The 20251-nt window shown below is 35.7% G+C and overlaps 1 protein-coding gene across 1 annotated transcript in view; it reads left to right on the forward strand.

Moving 5' to 3' along the window:
- Positions 1–206: 206 nt before the first annotated feature.
- Atg18a (Autophagy-related 18a) overlaps positions 207–20251 on the forward strand; it is a gene marked incomplete in the record, with an annotated part of 93234 nt that continues 73189 nt past the window's right edge. Inside the window, 2 exon segments of the mRNA XM_081731816.1 lie at positions 207–469; positions 19151–19233. Coding sequence (XP_081587942.1) covers positions 222–469; positions 19151–19233 — 331 coding nt within the window.

Raw genomic sequence — 20251 nt, forward strand, 5'->3', positions numbered from 1 at the left:
ACAAAATGAAAGTTTTTTGTTTGTTTTTGCACACGGAAATTAGATTATACTTAAAGTCCGATATTAAATATTTAGTTTTGATATTTGTTTTTTAGCCGATTATATATTAATATCTTTAAACTCTTTTATCAAATAATGCATTTACACTCGACTATTCGCTTACGTCGTCTGCTTGGAGATAGCATGGCAACAGCGGAATGTTTAAGGATGAAGTCTGAAGTATGAAGTACAACGAACAAACGCGCAACGCTTATACTAGCCTCAGCTGTTTCAGTAATCGGTGGTCAACATGGAGTGATGATACCAAGGTCGTAGAAATTCACGCAACATATATGCAAAATTTTGCCAGAAACGTAGATGTGTTGACGCAGGGATTGAAGGCTGGCATATCAGGACTAATGAACCTCGCAAATCAAGGAACTGATCCCGCTAGTGGTGTATTCTTTGTAAACTTTAATCAGGATTGCACGTAAGTAACAATGTATTTTCCATAATCTATTGTTTTCCTTTGGCTAGTGTCTTTGTTCCTTGAACGTTCAAGTTTGCATAAATGTAGATATAATTAAGTGCAAATAACAATATATATTACTAATATAGGGAGTCGTTATTTGAAATATGATAATTGTGAAATGTATTTTTGTTTATATTGTAACTTCAGTGTTTATCGTATTTGCAAATGTGACGAAATACTTTAAAACGAAACATCATTGTAGCCTTAATTAATATTAAAATCTTATTACAAGATTTTAAACAAATTGAAGGCAAGTAATAAAATTCGTATAGTAATATATATAATTTAATAACACTGGTATGATAGGGACTCTCGTATGCTAGGCTTAAGTTTACATATTGCTCTTAATATAATATTAAATAATTTATTTTATTTTATGTATATTTGGACAATTGATTAACTGTAGATTGTTTTGTTAAGAGACTTATTATGCAATGCGAATATATCTCATCTTCTACTTGTTGCTTCAAAATGACGTAAGTGAAAGTCTATTACGAATGACACTTAAGAAAAAAAAGTGGGACATATTTCCCTGAAGGCAACCGTTGATGGCACTGTAACATCGATTTCATGTGGGAGGAGCTGACACTTTGCCATTGAGGAAGGCTCTTTTGTTTATACATATGGTCCTACCTGTTTGGCAACTTTGTGAGCGGAGTTCTGTGTTTTTTTGCATTAAGTGATGTAGAAAGTAGGTCTACGACTTGTACACCTATAGTAGTAAATCTTGGTGCTGATTAACGTTAATGTTTCTATGCGGTAGTCTCAAGTCGTTTAGCTACGGGTAATACTATTAAAATGCGAATAACGTTTTCAAATAGTGTAATTTATATGCGAGGAATTCTTTTCCATAGTCGACATGTCATTGTGTCCTGTTATTTCTGCCTTTGTAACGCGGAATCAATTTCCTTCTGTTTGTAAACATACGATGTAAACATTTTTTTTGGCAGACTAGGATGGACATGTAGAAAGTGAATTCCTTTAAGCTAATTGCGAGCAACACATAGTAAGAATAATAAGGGGACATAGTTAATCATTTTCCCGTCTTTTTCAGAATTGTAACAAATAAATGTATTTTCCACGTTTTTTTTTTCTTTTTCTGATCGTAAGTCTTAATCGTACTAGATGCCATTAAAGATTAGATGCTAATGTAGTTTATGGATTTATAGACATATAAAATGTACAGCTTTACTGTGATGTAGTAATCAAGACAGGACTTAATGGAATTTAACCCCAAAAAGGAATGTGTAAGTAATCAGAATATATGGGGATCTTACCTCTGACTTCCCTAATAATGTAGAAAGACATAATGCAAAGTGGATGCTTTTAATGAACACATATTACGCTATAAGGAAGCTATGATGAAGTGAAGTGCTGTGAAAGCAATGCTTCATTGCAAGCCAAATCATTAATTTCTTCTGTATAGTATGCGACATGTACAGAAGAAATATGTGAAGTATTTTTTTTTTTTCAACATCTTAGTTCAAGTGCATACCCACCGTCACTAGCGCTGCTGATTCTGACTTGGTTGGGTACAATTCTTACTTTTAGTGACCACTTAGTACAAGTTGGTTTGAGTTTTTGGCACTGTAGTTAGTATGGCATATATGAACACGCTGTTTGTATACACATAAAGGTTGGGCTCTCCTAAGTGAATCTTCACCATGGAATCCAAGTCCTTTAAGGGGAAACGCTGTTTTCAAGGTTAAGTCGTGTTCCTGATGAATTTCATACATATAGGGCTGTATAAGTAAAATAAATTCATACATTGACCTATGAACTACGTCTGTACCAAAGATTATCCCCTCGGTTTATATGTTTCGCAATAAGGTCTATTAGACGAAATTAATTAACATATCTGCTTCCTTAAAAAGTATTTTAGTTTTCATTATCATTGTTATTTAATTAAATTAAGCGTACTGCTTCTGGTATTATTTTATTGTTACTTAAAGGCTGAATGTGTGATGTTTACGGAGACGTGCAGTGACTTTAGCAGAAATCTAAAGTATCACACATTCAGCCTTGTGGTAGGCAGCATCATGTCTTGAGGTTTTCTCGGGATTTTCCCCACTATTTCATTTTCACTAATCGTTCATCTCCTTTAGCGGAAAAGACATGATCGTGGAACGTAAAAGTAGAAATTTTATTTCATTTTAATAGCAGAATGCGTTACAGCTTGTTTAGTGTTAAAATTTATACGGCTTCCTTGTTTCTCCTCAATTCAGTTTTTTTTTTTTTTTTTTTTTTGTCTCAGTTAAGCTTAGGGGTTTAAGGCTAAAGTTTGATAATAGTGGTTCATATGCAAAACGTACTAGACAAGTAATGCGTCCCGTATCTTGCTGTATCGAAGTTTCCTTTGGGCCACTGTCGTTGAAGGATTAAAATTTTGCGACGATTTTTTTTTTTCCGTTAGCTCTTTGCTTTGGTTTACCGCTGTATGTTTCCTTTACTTACACCAACAATTGCTGGAGGTAATGGGTTGCCATTTGTACTATTTCTATTGTCAGTATTTTGTTTGTGATCGCTATTCTTGGGTTTCTGTAGTATAAAGATAATACTATGTCCTTCATGCTGGGGCAACTTACGGTCAGATCGATACATGGACTTCTAAATTCGTGAGGAAGGAACTTATACAGGTAATTACCCACTTTTGCTGAATCAAATATCAAAGGTCTTATATTTTTCCCCTAGTGATTATACAAGGACAAAAACATTACATACGACATTTTGATACCGTTGTTCCTCTTGATCCCATAATTCCCAGACGGAATTGACCTTTTTTAAATTATTATTATTATTATTATTATTATTATTATTATTATTATTATTATTATTATTATTATTATTATTAGTGTACTATTACACGTATTACGGTTCATGAGTACCTTCAGCTGTGCAACATATTCTCATCTATTTGTCGATAATTTTATATATGGTGGGTAAGGGGGTAAAAGAAAAGAATGTCACGAAAGTGCATTTCGAGAAAACGGCTTTTTAATATTGAAAACCGCGTACAAATGAATAGGGTTAGTCAAATCTTTTGCTCTTCATACATTGACATTTCAACATCTACGCATGCATGGCATATACAGTCAAATAGTACCAAGAGTCATCAAGAGATAGACTAAAGCACACACATGGGCATTCCTTGTTTTTCCCCTATAGTGAGAGGAGGGAAATATCCGTGTTCTGTTCTTGGATGTACTTGAGGACGAACTAAAAGATCAGTAAACACCTTTCAAATCTAATCGAATCTGAAATATGATGAGTAAGGCGCAAGTTTAAAATAAATATAAATATATAAAACTGTTAGGGATCTTTTTTTGGCGGATATTGCAAGGACTTTTTATACTTTAACTGTTAAGCACAGTAATCTGTTTTTCGCCTCCGAGATGAATGTGTGTGTGTTTTGCTTTTTGTACTTACTAAGTGAACTGGATTGAATTTGTTCGGGTTTAAAGTCCCTTTTTTACTACCGAAACTATGTAAGGGGATCTAGGGTTCAAATGCAGATGGAACTACTACTCAGGTTTGTATTAAAGATAAGTACCCACCAGGGATCACGCACGTTAATCCTCGACGTATTACTGTAGTGAGTGTATCCTTTAGTATGTGTTCTAACTAACTCTATGGCCTATGGAACCCGGAGGTTCAATGCCGCGTTCACAAAAGCTCTCCACTGACTTCTATCCTTAGCTAACTGCATCCAGTTTTTACTTTGTATTCCAATCTCTGCGAAATCCATCTTAATATTGTCCTCCCATCTGCGCCTAGGTCTTCCTAATGGTCGTTTTCCGATTGGTCTTCCTGTCAAGACTTTGATAGGGTTTCTACTTTCTTCCATTCTAGCTACATGACCCGCCCACCTAAGCCTCCTAGACTTAACGACCCTAACAATGTTGGGTAAACCATATAAATTATGTAGTTCCTCGTTATGAAGTTTCCGCCATTCCCCATTCCCGTTCCTCTTGGGTTCGAATATTCGTCTCAGGATCATGTTCTCAAATACTTTCAGTCTATTTTCTTCCCTCAGAGTAAGTGACCATGTTTCGCAGCCATACAGAACAACAGGCATGATTATCTTTTTGTATATTTTAGTATGTGTTCTAAGTATTACAATACTTGTGCCATACACTGGGAGACCCGGGTTCGATTCCCGGCGGGAGCTCATGTGGTTCGGATTCCACGTTAATCAGTAGGTCCACGTCTCATATAGCCTCGCTGCTGAAAGGGACGCTAAACTAAAATCAACTCAACTCAACTTGTGCCATACACGTGTACAAAGAAACCCGGTAATCATAAATGATCAGTTCTTTCATCTTTTGTGAACCACCTTCTGTTAAGATTTTCTGTAACAGGACGCATAACTAAACCACATGATGAAGTATAGCCTCGGTACTTGAAAAGGTTACGTTAAGCTCCTAGCAATGCAAAGAAATTGTGTCCGAATTGGAAGCGGAAGGTCGGTAGTGCACGTCATGTTGAAACACATTATGTCGTTCGTGATTTCAAGTAAACGTTCGGATTCCTAGACAGACTTTGCCAGATAGGGTTTAAATCTTCTCATTAATTATTATATCCTTATTCATAATTTGTCCACTAAACTTTTAAAGATAGCGCTTTGATAATGTTGAATTTTCGGAGTAATGTGTTTTCAGCTTGGAGCTTCAGCTGAATTATGTTCTGGGTAGTTACAGTGGTTTCCAGCATTAATAGAAATAATATGGTCTTTCCAACACATGTTGAGCACACTCTCTCTCTTGATTTTTTTAAAATTAGTGTTTTCTGTTGTATTAAATGACCTTAATTATTGAGTATTTCATTTATTGGTGCTTATATTGTATCTGGATTACATACAGCTGAAGGGATACCCGTATGGAAACTGTCAAAGATCTCAAGGCCAGCGATGCTCCTAATGCTAAATCTTTATTATCATACAAGTGATGGAACTATTTTTCTTTATATCTCACTTTAAAAGTTTTTATATTCAATTGTAGTTTTCAGCACTATGTGACACTTTTCTCAAAGTATTAAATTGTATTGCTAGGATTCGTTTAGTGTAATTTACCTGTCATGTAGCGATTATTAGAAAGATAATGATTTACTAGTACTCACGAATAATATATTGTAATGGTTTGCTAAAGCTTTAACCTTCGAAGTGTTTCCTAGACGCTAGTTCTATTACAAAATTGGTATTAGTTGAATTGACCAAAAGCAAATTTTACGTTATGTGAATTTATATATATATTTAAGGATTTTCATTGTTTTCAGTGTATGTCTTCTGTATTACACGTTTTGTTATGTCTGTGCAGACGTCAAGATTGCGAGCTAATTTGGTTGTTTAGAAGTGCCGAAGCGAGCTCAGCTACCGGGCTCTATCGGCCTCGAATTGAGTATATGAGCGCAAGTCAATTAGCAGTATTATAACTTGATACGAGCCAGAGTAGCTCGAATGCGAGCAGCATTGAAAGTAACGATCCCAAGTTCTCAGTGAGCGCGAGTTCCGCTGAGGATAGTGAGCCTGAGTACGAGCCTTAGAAGTGGATGGCGAGTCAGAGCTGAAGCGAGACGAGCCTCAATAACATTAATGAGCGTAGGAACTTGTGTGTGCGAGCCGCATTGAGAATGACGAGCCCGAGGTCAAGAAAGTTCGAGTCTTGAGTTACATTGAGCCGTATTCAGCTTAGTGAGGTGAAACCCACTGAGGATAATTAGTCTGATCCCGAATGAGCCCCGATTTCAAAATGGCTATCTCTGTGCGATGCTGGTTTTACGTATTTCTTGTATGTGCATATATTTCTCAAGCTCAAAGAAACAAAATGCGCCAGTTGAACCGAATCAGATTTGTGTGTGAACAGTCGTGTACTTAAGTGCTTTTACATTTTAATAATTGAAATTATTAAACATTTAACTGTTTAGATGGATTTCAACTTGATTATTCTATAAACAACATATTTATAAATGTATTAACATTAATACGGCTTTTTTTCTTTACAGATTTTTAATACTTTATCGGGACGAGTTACTTTTTGTTGCAGTTTTTTCGTGTCGTTTCTGTTTTCCTTTTTGAATCACGATTATGTTAACAATTGTACATTAGTAACAAAACAAAACGAGAAATAGGCTGTCTGCTGATCTTTACTGCTTTTGTATTCTGGCAACCCTGTAAAGTAGTTTATAATCACTTAGGTTTTCCCTCTCAATATCCTCCACAACCAATAATATTCATAAACACAACAGCAGTGACGCTACAAACAAATGCAGTAATTCATTAGATACATAATAATTATGATTGTTATTAATAGTAGTAGTCGTGCATAGTAAGTTAACGGCATTTCTGCGTCGCTGAATCATTTCAGTGTTAGATCATTTCGTTACTTTTATCGGTTTTAACTGATAATATATTGAATGGTTTTGAAGGGTCTTAGACCATGACGCCGATGAATGAAAAATAAGCAACAGGTGAATGACCTGCAGAACTGAAACCTCTGTAAATGAGTGACCTTGACCTACTCCTGTGTGTTTTTGGGACTTTCCTTAACTAACACGTCTTCCGCGTATACAGAAAGTAAGATTTTGTGCAGATAACATTCGTTGACCTTGAGAAGAGTTTTCTAGTTGTAACAAATTAGTTTTACGTATTAATTGTGTTCCACTGGTTTAGAAAGTTCATGATCCAGCACTGTTTTGCTTTGCGACAATTATGCAGTCACGTTCATGATAAATTAACAACCTCTTGTCGGTCTTTCAAGTGCCTTTTATTAACGCCTTTAATATGGCTATTTTCATGATTACGCCCATAGACTATAAACTTGAAAGAACAGGCGTGAGATAAATTGTACTTCTAGTTGAAAGAATTTTCATTTTTCAAAGGAGATGGACATATAAGTGTTGTACCACCTGTCTGTGACTAAATGTCTATTGAGTGAGTGATGTTTAAAGGTATGGTAGAATTTTATCTTTATTTAAATTATACTATCATAAATATTTTTCCTGTCGCGAGAAGATTCTTCAGAATAGCACTACAGGTCATTGTAATCACAAGGGACTGTATGTGCATTTTCTTAAAATTATTATTATTGTACAAGCTTTGCTTTTAAGAAACTTATATCTGATTTAAACTATTCGCTGACCAGGACTCTGAGGAAAAGTTTGTCGCTGTCTCTTTTATTAATTCTGTCACTACCTGTGTATTCATAGTGGCTGACGAAGCCAAAGTGGGTAGTTGACGAAACTGTTACACGTTAATATTTTTTACAGTAAACGTATTGTTTTGCTCAGCAAATAGTTTAAATCAGATTTATGAATGTACTGGCATTAAAACATGACAACATAGTCACTAATATCCATTCAGCGTTGTTGTCCTAAAATTTTCAGAAGGAATACGTTGTTTTGTGAACATCTATGAGTGGCATAAAAGATATAAACGGCAATAGGAAATGCATTTAAGAAATCAACAACGTAAAGCGTATACATTAATAATTTCATTCAAATATAAAAACTACGATACTGTTCTGTAGTCTACGATGGTATTTTCTTGATGATACTCCTTAAACAAATTATTCTGTTAATAACATAAAATGAGTGTAGAGTGTAAATGCGCAGAAGAAACAGAAAATCGCGCCCGATGTGCCAGAAGAAATTAAGAAAATTGTGGTGAAAAGTAGGGTGAACGAACCTGGGGAGAGTTAGAGCTCACGTAATCTTCCAATTTTTTTCTTTTCTCCCCTTCTATCCCTTCTTTGTTATCCTCTGTCATGGCTGTATGATTAGCGTATGCGTCTTCGGCGTGGAAGACACGGGTTCCATTCTCAGCGGGTGCCCATGTGGTTCAAATTCTATGTCAAGCTCTAGGTCTACATCACATGTAGGCTCGATGCTTAAGAAGACGCTGAACTATCATGGAAAAGAAAGTGATACAGTCACTTTATCACTGAGACCATGGGCGCGGCAGCGGAGGAAAGGGGGTGATTTCTCTGTATGGATTTTCGAAAGAAGGTTGGTTCTTCCGATTACATGTCAAAACATTAGATTTGCGTAGAAGGTATATACATTTACGACATAACTAGTGTGTCGGTCTTTTGCCCCTTGGAAAAAGTCCTGCGGACGTTTCTGCTCTAGTTATAACCCGATTAAACAAATGTCTAAATATTCTAGGAACAGACGTAATCGGTATTGTAGAAAGTATCTTCTTTTAACCCTCGGACTACCAACAGGGGAGTACTTTGTGCCCACCACAGTACATTTTTTGTAGTTACTCGTCTAATCGTTTCTTTAAAATTGTAAGAAAATATGTTACTGCTCAAATGTGTTTAGTTAAAGCTGATACCTTAATGGTGGTTCAAATTGAGCGTTAGTGGGTCTCATAAAATTTCCTATTGCAAATTGGTGTGCACAAAATACCCCACCGTTGCTAGGAGATGTGACTGACATTTAGATGTGCCCACTTTTAGATGGCAGCATAATACATGGCTGTTAATCTTATCCTGTATACTGTTCACTTCAGTCTCTATAGATTTTAGTGAGAGTTTCTAATTTGTTTCTTTTGCGAGATTTATTTAATCTTAACAAATGGGCACAACATGGCCCCCTTGGTAGACTGCGTTACAAAAAAATACCTAAGTAGTGCGAGAGTTAAAGAAAGGGTAATGATATTTGATGTATTTTGTAGCAAAGAACCTCTAGCCCACTCCAAATGAACTTCAGCGCGTTGGTTCTTATTATATATCTGAAATTAAGAGAGATTCACTTGTTCCAACGTCCGGTGTCGAATAATTATTATATATGTTGGTTGAAGAACAATCAAGAATGTTCGAGATTTGTTTCGCAAGTTAATCAAAATGTTAAAGAATTCAATTTTGGCACACGAACAAGTATTGTGCAGATGTTTTATTTTCACAATGCGTTGTAAATGGACAGCTTAGTTTTCGTGATTTACTTGTGTGATTGTATATAGAAGGCTCTTTAAGTTGTGATTGCTTCTTATGTATGTTGGAAAGTAGGTTCAAGACTTCTGATCTAACATAGTGAACTGAGTTTGCGGTCAGTATTTCTTTCCTCAGTCGTTTACAAAAAAAGCATGGTTGTTTCCAGTTCGCTTATTTTTGTGTTACTGATGTGAATTTAGATATACTGTGGGATGCTGATATAGTTATTGAAAAGAGCAGTATTGACATAAGATGGAATGGAATTTCTTGTGTTATGTTCCACGATAATGCCATGTGAGGTACAGAGATAAGTAATTAATGAATGTGAGTACTAACGAAAGAACTAGCAGACTGCCCGTTCTTCGCACAGGGAGTATATGTTTCATTTTGGACATAAATTGCACCAAAACTGTCACCAATCAACTAGACTCCAAAGACTATGAATTTCTACATTGATTTCGTTTATTTTTATATGTCACTATATCCCCTTAGAGGTACTAAATGGAGGCTGAATTTGGATTTAAACGGCATCGGGTCGATACTAATATCGGTCATTTTCGATCTTTTTTATATATCTCTCCCAGGCTCGAACCTTATCTATATTGAAAATTTGATCGAGATTGGTCGGGTGGTTGAAGAGTTATTAAGTTACAAACAGTAATTTTCATTTTTAGTTATATAGATAGATTGAAATGAATATGTGGAAAGAAACGGGAGGATACTGGGCAAACCCGCGGACACTATGTTTCCCATCACACTTACATGGCTTGGGCAGTGTTCACACGTTCACATTATAATAATGTGTATATCTCGTAGGGCAGGAATTTAGTCCATGGTAGGAATTGTTAGTATTGGATCAAAAGGTGGGAAGGACGGTGAATTGAACGACATCTTAGCTAAATATTTACAAAGGCTGCTTATGACTTTGGTACTGGACATTTTGATGATAACTGAAAAGTGATTGCTATGTGAATCGGAAGTGGAGAGGGGGGGGGGGGGCAGAGAGTCATGTTGAGTCCTTATGCAGCACTGAGGTGTGACGGATGGGATATGCTATTGACGTGAACTCTGAACCACAACCGGAGCTTGAATTAGGTGCAGACCATTATGCGAGATCAACCTCACACTATGTGTCGTTCCCCACCACGCCATCTCGCCTCCAAGAGAGTTGGATTACAGATCCACATCACCACTTTCTGTTAGGGTCTGGAGTAAAAGGACAAACTGAAAATTAGTATTAAAGATATTTACGCATATATCTGTGTGGGCACAATGATATTGTTCCGAAAAAGTAGCAGTCTGATATTTTTTTAGTAAAGTGTTTGAGTTAGTGTTCCTGTCTCAAACGGAGAATGGCAGTGAAAGAACAACAGGAATGAGGATTCGAGCGAAGCACTTTATTGCATACGTCTGGCATTAATTACATTATTGCACCAACACTTTTCTGATGAACCAGTCGCGGATTGCGTTTGAAGTGTGTAAACAATTTTTTCCCAGATTGGGTAGTCACCCTTTTAAAAGTGCGGGTCCATAGATGTACCTCGTTCACGCGTCGATATTCGTGCTGGTCGTACCTAGTTTCATGTAGAGATGCAAGGGCTCGGAAAAAAACCGGCCTTTTTGGAAAAAAAACTCGGTTTTTTCTGCTTCGCTTTTTTGCTTGGGAAATTTTGGGCTTTTTTGAAAATTTTGCTTTAAATTGATAATGCAGACTTTGTTTCGCTTCTCTACAACAAAAATACTCATTTAATTAGTGGTTGATGCAGATAATATGAAATCTCGAAAGGTTTTTTAAAATTCTTAACATATTTACATTATGAATTCCAAAGGATTAACCAATATATGTAATAATATTTTAACCTCTTATATATAATAAGTACTTGAAAAAAATGATACACGAACAACTAGCAAAATTGTATGTAGTATTTTTGCTTCAAAATATCACACACCCTCTTTTGAAGCAAAATAAAAAAAACATGAGAGAAATCTGCACATCAAGAGCTTCGTTTCAGGTGGTTCTGTACATTCTTGAAATTTTTCAGTTAAGTTTTAACTTTCATATACATTGTATGAATATTTCGAACAAGTTTTTCACTGATTGATCACATACGTAATAATCTGTTACCACCTATCAGGTCCTTCGGATCTGCAAAATCGGTAAGGCTCCAAATTCTGTAATGCACTGACTGTTCCTTAAGCTTGTTCAGAATCGGGAAAGTATCGAATTTTCTGTTCATGGATCATATATGTAATAGACGGTTCATCTGAGCGTATTGTTTCCTAGGCTGTAGAATATATAACCACCATCACGGTTTACCCAGTCCTGTAGGTTTCTGAATTTTCAACATATCATTATGAAACTTTTTTACAAAATAGAAAAACTATGGAATACATTTAAAAAGAGTGGAAGAATCAATCATTTTTCCAATTCACAAGAAAGATGACAAAATTGATTGTAATAATTATCGAGTCATTTCTTTTAACATTATATTAATAAGATTGACCCCATACGCAGATGAAATGATTGGTGATTATCAGTCTGAATTTAGTCGAAGTCGACCAGATATTTAATATTCGACAAATACTCGAAAAGAAATGGGAATATATTACCCAGTACATCAACTGTTTATTGATTTTAGAAAGGCTTACAACTCGCTTAGGAGGGAAACATTGTACAACATTCTTACAGAATTTGGGATACCGAAAAGGCTAGATTTATTAAGTGTTTAAATGAATCCCAGAGTAAAGTCCGAGTAGAAAAATGCGAGCTTCCACGCCGAGATTGGCCTGAAACAAGGATACGCGTTATCGCCGTTATTATTCAGGTTTGTTCCAGAGTACGCTATAAGAAAAATCAAAGATAGGAACCAGGGCCTAGAGTTGAATGGTATTCACCAGGTTATGGTATATGCTGATGATGTAAATCTGATAGGAGAACAATCAAAAGAAATGCAGAGGCCTTATTAAACGCTTGCAAGGTCATGAGTAAATGCAGAGAAATCTAAATACAAGGAAGTTCACAAGGATCGTAATACGGCAAATTACGAATGCTTTAAAATATCAATTAATACTTTCGACACAGTGGATACTTTCAAATATCTTGAATCAGTATTACCAGATAAAAATCATGCCCACAAAGAAATTAAATGTCAACTGAAATCAGGAAATTCGTGTTATTATACAGTTCAAAATATTTTGTCGTCGCGAATTCTGTCAAGGAATTTAAAGCTTAAAATATATAAAATGATAATCATGCCTGTTAGGCTTTATGGTTGTGAAACATGGTCGCTTACGCTGTGGGAAGAACGCAGACTGAAATTATTTGAGAATAAAATTCTGAGACGAATATTTGGACCCAAGAGGAACGGGAATGGGGAGTGGCGGAAACTTCATAAGGAAGAACTACATGATTTATACGGTTTACCAAACATCGTTAGTCATCAAGTCTAGGAGGCTCAGGTGGGCAGGTCATGTAGCCAGAATGGAAGAAAGTAGGAACGCTTTCAAAGTATTAACTGGAAATCCAATCGGGGAACGTCCATTAGGAAAACCTAGGCCCAGATGAGAGGACAATATTAAGATGGATCTAGCAGAAATAGGAATACAGAGTAGAAACTGTGATTTGGATAAGGACAGAAGTCAATGTGGAGAGCTTTTATGGCCATAGAGAAACAGAGAGAGAGAGAATACATTTAAGTTAAGCACAACAAACATGGGTGAGTGCTTAGCTTTTGCGCTTCTATCGTGAAGCCCGGGATTCAACCCCGCATTCGACCATTTTGACAAAAGTTTTTCTTAATTTCATCTGTGAATGTAGAGATAGTGGGTGTACTGTGAGTCCTTGTTGACTTCCTTTCTAATCGTTTTTAAATCTTTGTTATTACTAATTACCAGCAGTGGTGGATTTGCGAAGGGGGTTAGGGTGGGGATGTCTTTCGGATTGAAGCCTCTACCCCGAAATTACGGAATTTCTAAAACAAACTAAATATTAGTTTTGTCTTTACTTATAAACTTCAAGCTGTCCTCAAATAAAAAATTAGATATTTTTAGATAAACTAAGCATTGATAAGAAAAGCCCTTCCCAAAATACTTTTCTAAATTCGCCACTGAGTATGGGTATAAAATGGTCTTCAGGGTTTTATCTGAAAGATTATAGCTGATTATACAAACGAAACGAAATATTTGTTGTGTCTGTACTCATAAACTTAAGCTCCTTTTAAATAAAAGTTAGGAATTTTTAGAAAAAACAAACATTATTCAGAAAAAACCCTCCCAAATATCTTTCTAAATCCGATGCTGGGGATATTCAAGGTTGTGTCCGGAAGATTATTGTTAAATCATTGCACAGCTACAGTAGAACGGAAATGTGGAAGTACGCTCTGGCAGATATATTGAAAAACGTACGCTCTGATGAATATATTGAAAAACATAAGTCTAATTATGTGCTAGAAGCTAGAGTACTAAGCTCTAAGAAGTGAAACACGGATGACTAAAACAAATGATCTAGAGAAGAAAATAATGTCGATATTTCAGAAGTTAAAATAAAGTTAAATAGCTTCTAAAATTGCCCTCAAATACTACGTTCTTTATGTTTACTTTAATTCATAAATATGTGCTCCATCCATCATGATGGTGAATTCCAGAGCGAAATATGGCATTTAGGCCATGGAATCTTATTTAACCCTTAGTCGGTAATATTCGTCTCCCAGACGGATGTAAGAAATTTTTTTCTTCAGGGTTGGTACGCATATTTGTCCTATGAATTGATATTTCACCTATGCTTCAGTTGTGGGTTGATTGTGCTGTTTTGTGCAGATGGTCCCGTATCTAGCTCATTGTTGCAAACTTCGAAGTGTGTAAAGTTACTCCACGCCGTCTCGCAAGCGGATATTACTGTAAAGGAAATATATTTTGTCTAAGGGACGGATATTATTTTACACCAGGGTGGAAAAAAATCATGATTTTTTTTAAAAAAATCATTTTTGTTGATTTTTTTGATTTAAATCGATTTTTTTGATTTAAATCAAATCTTGTTCTCGTATAATATAAGTCGCGAACTGAAGAAAAAGCATTATAAATTAGTATTAAATGCTAATTATGCCATTTAAGGAAAAGTATTGGGGTTGAATTTTGAATTATCCCCAATCGTTAACCTATATCAATCCCAAACAGTGTTTCTTAACCCTTTTAAATTATGTCTCTTTTAAGGGTAAATTATAGACTTTCAGTCAAGCAGCTACAGCATCATCCCTATTTATCCTAGAATCATGGTACATTATCACTCTCTTCAGAATAGAACAGCTTTTGAAACGGTAACATTTACGTTTCCCTAATATGTCCCTGAAGCGGGAAATTTTGAGAGAAATCGGCATTTTTTTAAAACTTTTTTTTTAAAATTTTGATCCCCTCTGAATTCCCCTGTGTTAACGCACAGATCTCGAAATCAACTGGGAAATACTAAGGGGTGTACTAAATGTGTGTACAAAATTTCAAGCTTCTATGTTGAGTAGTAAGGGTGAGGAAACTAGTTAACAATGAGCTAAGAACATTCCCAGAATGCCCCAGATGACCCGGATGTACTATAAAAATATCCTCAGACATCCCTATTTATCCTAGGATAATGATTTGTACATTATTCTCTTCAGAATAAAACAAATTTTCAAACGGTACCCTTCAAATGTCTCCATCATGTATCTGGGGCGGGTAAATCACGAAAAAAGGAATTTTCTGTTAAAATATCTTTCTTTTATAAATTTTTATCTCTGTGGACCCCTTCCCCTGTTTTAAGGCAGAGACCTGAAACAAATCTGAAAAATACTGAAGGGTGCACTAAGTAAATATGCGAAATTTCAATCTTATAGGTGCAAAAGTAAGCCCGCGAAAAATAATATGCCCCAAATACCCCAGATTCCCGTATAAAACAGGATCTCAGGTAACAGTTTCCTGAGACATCCCTATTTATCCTAGGAGCATAGTACGTACATCATCTTCTTCAGAATGGAACAGCCTTTCAAACGGTACCATTCATATGTCTCCATCTGAGGCGGTAAAATCACGAAAAAAAAGCTATCTTTTGTTAAAAATATCCTTTTTTAAAGCATTTTTGCCCCTCTGGACCCCGCTGTTTCCACACAGAAATCTGAAAACATCTGAAAATTATTAAGGGGTGCACTGAACGAGTGTGCAAAATTTCTATCGTCTGGATGCGAAATGTAACCCGACAAAAAATAATAATAATACACATAACAAAAAATTTCTTTTTAAATTTATAACTTTATCACACACTATGCCTCAACGCAGAAAGACGTGAAAGCATGTGTTCTAAAATGCCTCCAGTCTTGAAGAAAACTAAGTAAAAAGCGTTATTTGTACTTTTTTTTTAATCGAATAATGAAGATTCTACCCTATCACCTAAAAATAGGTGATATAATTTAAGAGGTTAGGCATTAGGGAAAAAGTACAGCAACGTTTATCAAAATGACACTTTTTTTTTCACAAAAGTTACTGATATTTGGCAGGGACCTATTTTTAAAAGCTCAGAACTACTTAAATTTGCGGCATGAAATACATAAATTTCGCCTAAAGTTATAAAATTAACATTTTTTTTTGGGGGGGGGGCGATACGACCCCTCTAAATACACCCTATTATCTGGGAAGAAACAAAGGCACAAAAAAGAATTGTCGTCTTAAATGTCGATGGTGATTTCCCCGTTGGAATAGTTAACGATTTTAAAACCCAAAACCAATGTTACGAAAAGAAGAAAGCAGGATTGCTCCGTTACTTGTTCAAAACGGGATTTTCCCTAATGATCCTCTGCATGACACTTGTTTTCATACTATACTGTACATTTGAGTCTCATTGTATTATGATTATTAACTTCCATATAATCGAAATAACAGAACAGAAACGGGATTTTACTTATTTTCAATTTAAATTAATTTCTTTCGGAATTCGATTTAAATCAACGATTTTTATTAAAAAAATCAAGTGATTTAAATCTTGATTTAAATCATGATTTAAATCAGACTGATTTAAATCAATCCACCCTGTTTTACACTGACAAATATTAATATTTGGGTGTTTCTCTCGTTTCGAAAATCTCAATATATTAAGATGTCAAGTAGCAAAGGTATACCAGAAAGGAGTAGGGCTGTACTACAAATGGCTATAGAACAGTTAGAGAAAACTGATTATGGTTACGGATCCGATGGTTCCTCTTCGTCAAGTTGTAAGAATACTGATAAGACTGAAATTGAAGCGCTCATTGGATAGATTACTTTGTGTTCCACTTTCAAGTCGGGGCGTGAGAGCTTGGTGTTAGTTTTATCAAATGACTGCACTGGAGTTCATGCTTTTCGTGCAGCCATGTCTCTCAAAAGGTGAGAAGTTTTGCTGGCAGCTCTTGGGTTTGATGATTCATCTACTCGTGAACGAAGGAAAAGAAAGAATCCTCCTGCAGCAGTGTCTGATGTTTTCAGTAAGTTCATTTCTAATTGCCAGGAGGCATATTCTATTGGATGTGTTGATAAAACTCTACAAGTTGTGTGTATAGGAATGGATTCTCAGCGGTGAAGCACGTTGTGTTGAACTCATGGGTACATCCACAAGTGAATTAAGACATGCTTCACTATTCAGTTTATGAATTTTGTTAGGTAGAATCAATTCTCTGGGTGTAAGTAAACCTTGTTGGAAACTGGCTTACACCACTTTGGCTTCAAGCGTCTCAATTATGCGTGTCCGTCTCTCAGGCGGATGTTACTGTTATAGCTTATTTTTTGAATGTTACCAATTAAGGGTTAACTTTAGAGTATACTGTAAGAAAGCTATTTAAACAGAAAAATCATGACAATGAAAAAAGCCAAAATTTCCAAAATTCTCGTTTTTTTCCCAAAAAAGCCGGCTTTTTATGTGCAAAAAACCATCTATTCAAAAAAGCCGGCTTTTTTGCATCTCTAGTTTCATGTATTCCAGTTTGCAAAGTTTCCAGAATTTCTCAATTGGTCTGCATTGAGGCACATTTGCAGCATTATCTTTCCGCGACACAAAATCAAACTTCTGGTCTTTAATAGATATACCTGGACAGACTTGTTGAAATAACTTGTTGCCTAGTCCAGCCAGAAGTGCAGTTTATGTCTATCAACATGGGACTCTACAAATCATAGAAAAAGAGTTCTTTAAGATACTGCTTAAGTAGATATCTCCGTTCAAACTCTTCTTCATAACGACAGGTTTTCTGATGATACCATCTTGATCAATTGCTTGCCAGTTTAAAGATTTCGCTGGAAATTTTTCTTTCTGCTTCACTTCGCGTACTCCAGGAATATCAGAAATATGACTGCAATCACAAGGGACATATATTTCATCATCCATGATGACAGATTTTTCACCACCCGATTTCACAACTTTTTCTAATTGTTAAGTTTCTTGCAGTCCGTCTTTACCCTTCAGGCTTAATTTTTTTTTATTTTTTAGAATAGGGCACTATGCTTTGTTCTTGCACAATATGAAGTTTCCGTTTCATTCTAATGATGATTGGCTGACCAGCGTTCATTTATCAGGCTGCATGTCGAATTGAGAGACATGGATTACGGATCTTCTTCTGTCGCAACTCCTTCAGATTCCTTGTTGGTGCAGATCTCGGGTTTAGCACCACACGTCTGTTTTGTATTCAACACTAGTAGTCTTCAAATGTTGTTTTAGCGCTCAGTTGATGAATCGTACGTTCAAGTTCTGATGCAAAGATACAAAATAAAATTCCTGAAGTCTTGCGAATTTGACGATTTGCAAAGAAAAAATTCTATGAAGAGATTCCTTTTCATTCAACTTGTTGCTGTTTTTAATTGTACAACGTCTGTGTGACCTTGTCAGTTCGACAGCAGACTTCTTGAGCTCGCTGACATCAGTGTAGTTGTAGGTGTATATGGACGCCTCTGTACAGCACTTTCACTTTGAGGACAGAGATACTGACTCATCCTTTATCAAAGAATCAAGAGATTAAGTTACAGGAATATCATGTTACCGATTATTGAGAAAGGAGAGTTTTTGAGTCTACTTGGAAAGTGGTTGTACAAAATTTCGAGTGTAGAAGGCTGGACAAAAGACTCAAGTTATCGTATAGGTATTAGACAAACTTATAAGCATTGGATGCGTATATAAATGGTTAAGAGACATCCAAGTATAGACTTAATGAATGAGTCCTGGAGATAGTAATGGTTTCCTGGAGGGAGCTTTGAATACACTATATTGTGAAAATACTGGTAACCAACGTTGAGCACGATGGATTTAGTCCGAGAAATTCCTCTCTCCCCCGGCCACCCCTAAAATCATCACTACACAGGTAGAATGGTTACATTCTGGATTCCTTGGAGTGAATTAAAAATGATCATGTGATCAAACTTAAGCTTTTACAAAGAGTATTCGCTTAAGAGGTTACATAAACAGTAAGAACTTCCAAAATACCACTGTTACGGTAGATAACGTTGAGTGAAAGTGGGTAGTAGATTTATGTTTCTCATTTATCTGTTTGACTCCTTTTCACAACAGGGCATGTTTACATTAAGAATAATGAATATGCGAGAAATATATTGTGTGAATGAGACTATTCTAATTTTAACAATATTGTGAATAAATAATATTTGTACTGTTGGGAAAAGACGATTATGTTTGAACGCAAAGGTTGCTTTTGTCTTAATAGATGTTTTCTTATTGCAGATCCCTGGCTGTTGGCACTAAAACCGGTTATCGACTTTTCTCTCTTAACTCTGTAGACGCTCTTGAGCAAATTTATGAAAATGGTAAGATTTCTCCGAAATTTTCTTGTAAAAGAGTTAGATTTTATAGTAGTTACAGCATAAACTTAACAAATGTTGTTTGGATTGTACAGTGGTTTGCGAAAGTATGTGTCTGTTCAATACTTATTATCTCTGGCGGCAGTTTAAGTACATCTTACCTAGCTGTAAAAAAGTAAGTCTTTGTACTGTATTCAGATTCATGTATTTGCAGTAAAAATATTGAAAGGAACAAGGCAGGTAAATAAATATTATTGGTGGCTTACATACAATATATATTATGTGATTTTTGAGTGTTATGAAGTAAATTGAATTTGAAAATAGTAATACCTGCCTTCGTTCTGTTGTGAAGATATTTTTGCTTATCTGCGTTGGTATGTCGTTTCCTTGCAGCAAATATCTTAAAAGTTCAAGAAATACGCAGTTAACAAGGGAGAATATATGACAGTTGTTGTTAGAACCCACGGTCGAGACGGTCGAATCGAGGATATTGTCATTTTTATCATATCTAGAAACCGTCTGGTATGGTATATAATAAAATAACACACTGGTGTTATAGTTATTTAAAAATCAGGGGCCCTAAAAGATGGAACGCTTTAACTGTTTTGAATATGTCATAAAGTGATGAATAATTTGCTATTTCGGACGATGAAGTGGTCATTATAGAATCTCTCCAGACCTGGAAAGTCGGGGAAATATATAAATAGACAAGAAAATTTACCAAATAGATACCTTGTGAACGTATATAAACTGAAAATAGGCTGCAGCAGGCTAATAATAGGTGAAAAGTGCATAATTAAAAAAAAAAAAAAAAAAAAAAAAAGATAAATTGAGATGGGCTGACCTGTAACTTAACCAGTAAAATGTCCGACTGTCAATCTAGCTATCAGTGTTCAATCCCCAGTGGATGGGAGTTTTTCACCTAGCCCGTAAGTTCCAGAGGTTGACTCAGTCTCGGAAAAGTACCGGGGACTGCCCTGGGGCCGAAGAAATCAGAAAAAAAAAAAAATCGAGGCGATACTGT

This window comes from Thermobia domestica, chromosome 11 (genome assembly GCF_964235325.1).
Source record: "Thermobia domestica chromosome 11, izTheDome1.hap1.1, whole genome shotgun sequence".
NCBI lineage: Eukaryota > Metazoa > Arthropoda > Insecta > Zygentoma > Lepismatidae > Thermobia > Thermobia domestica.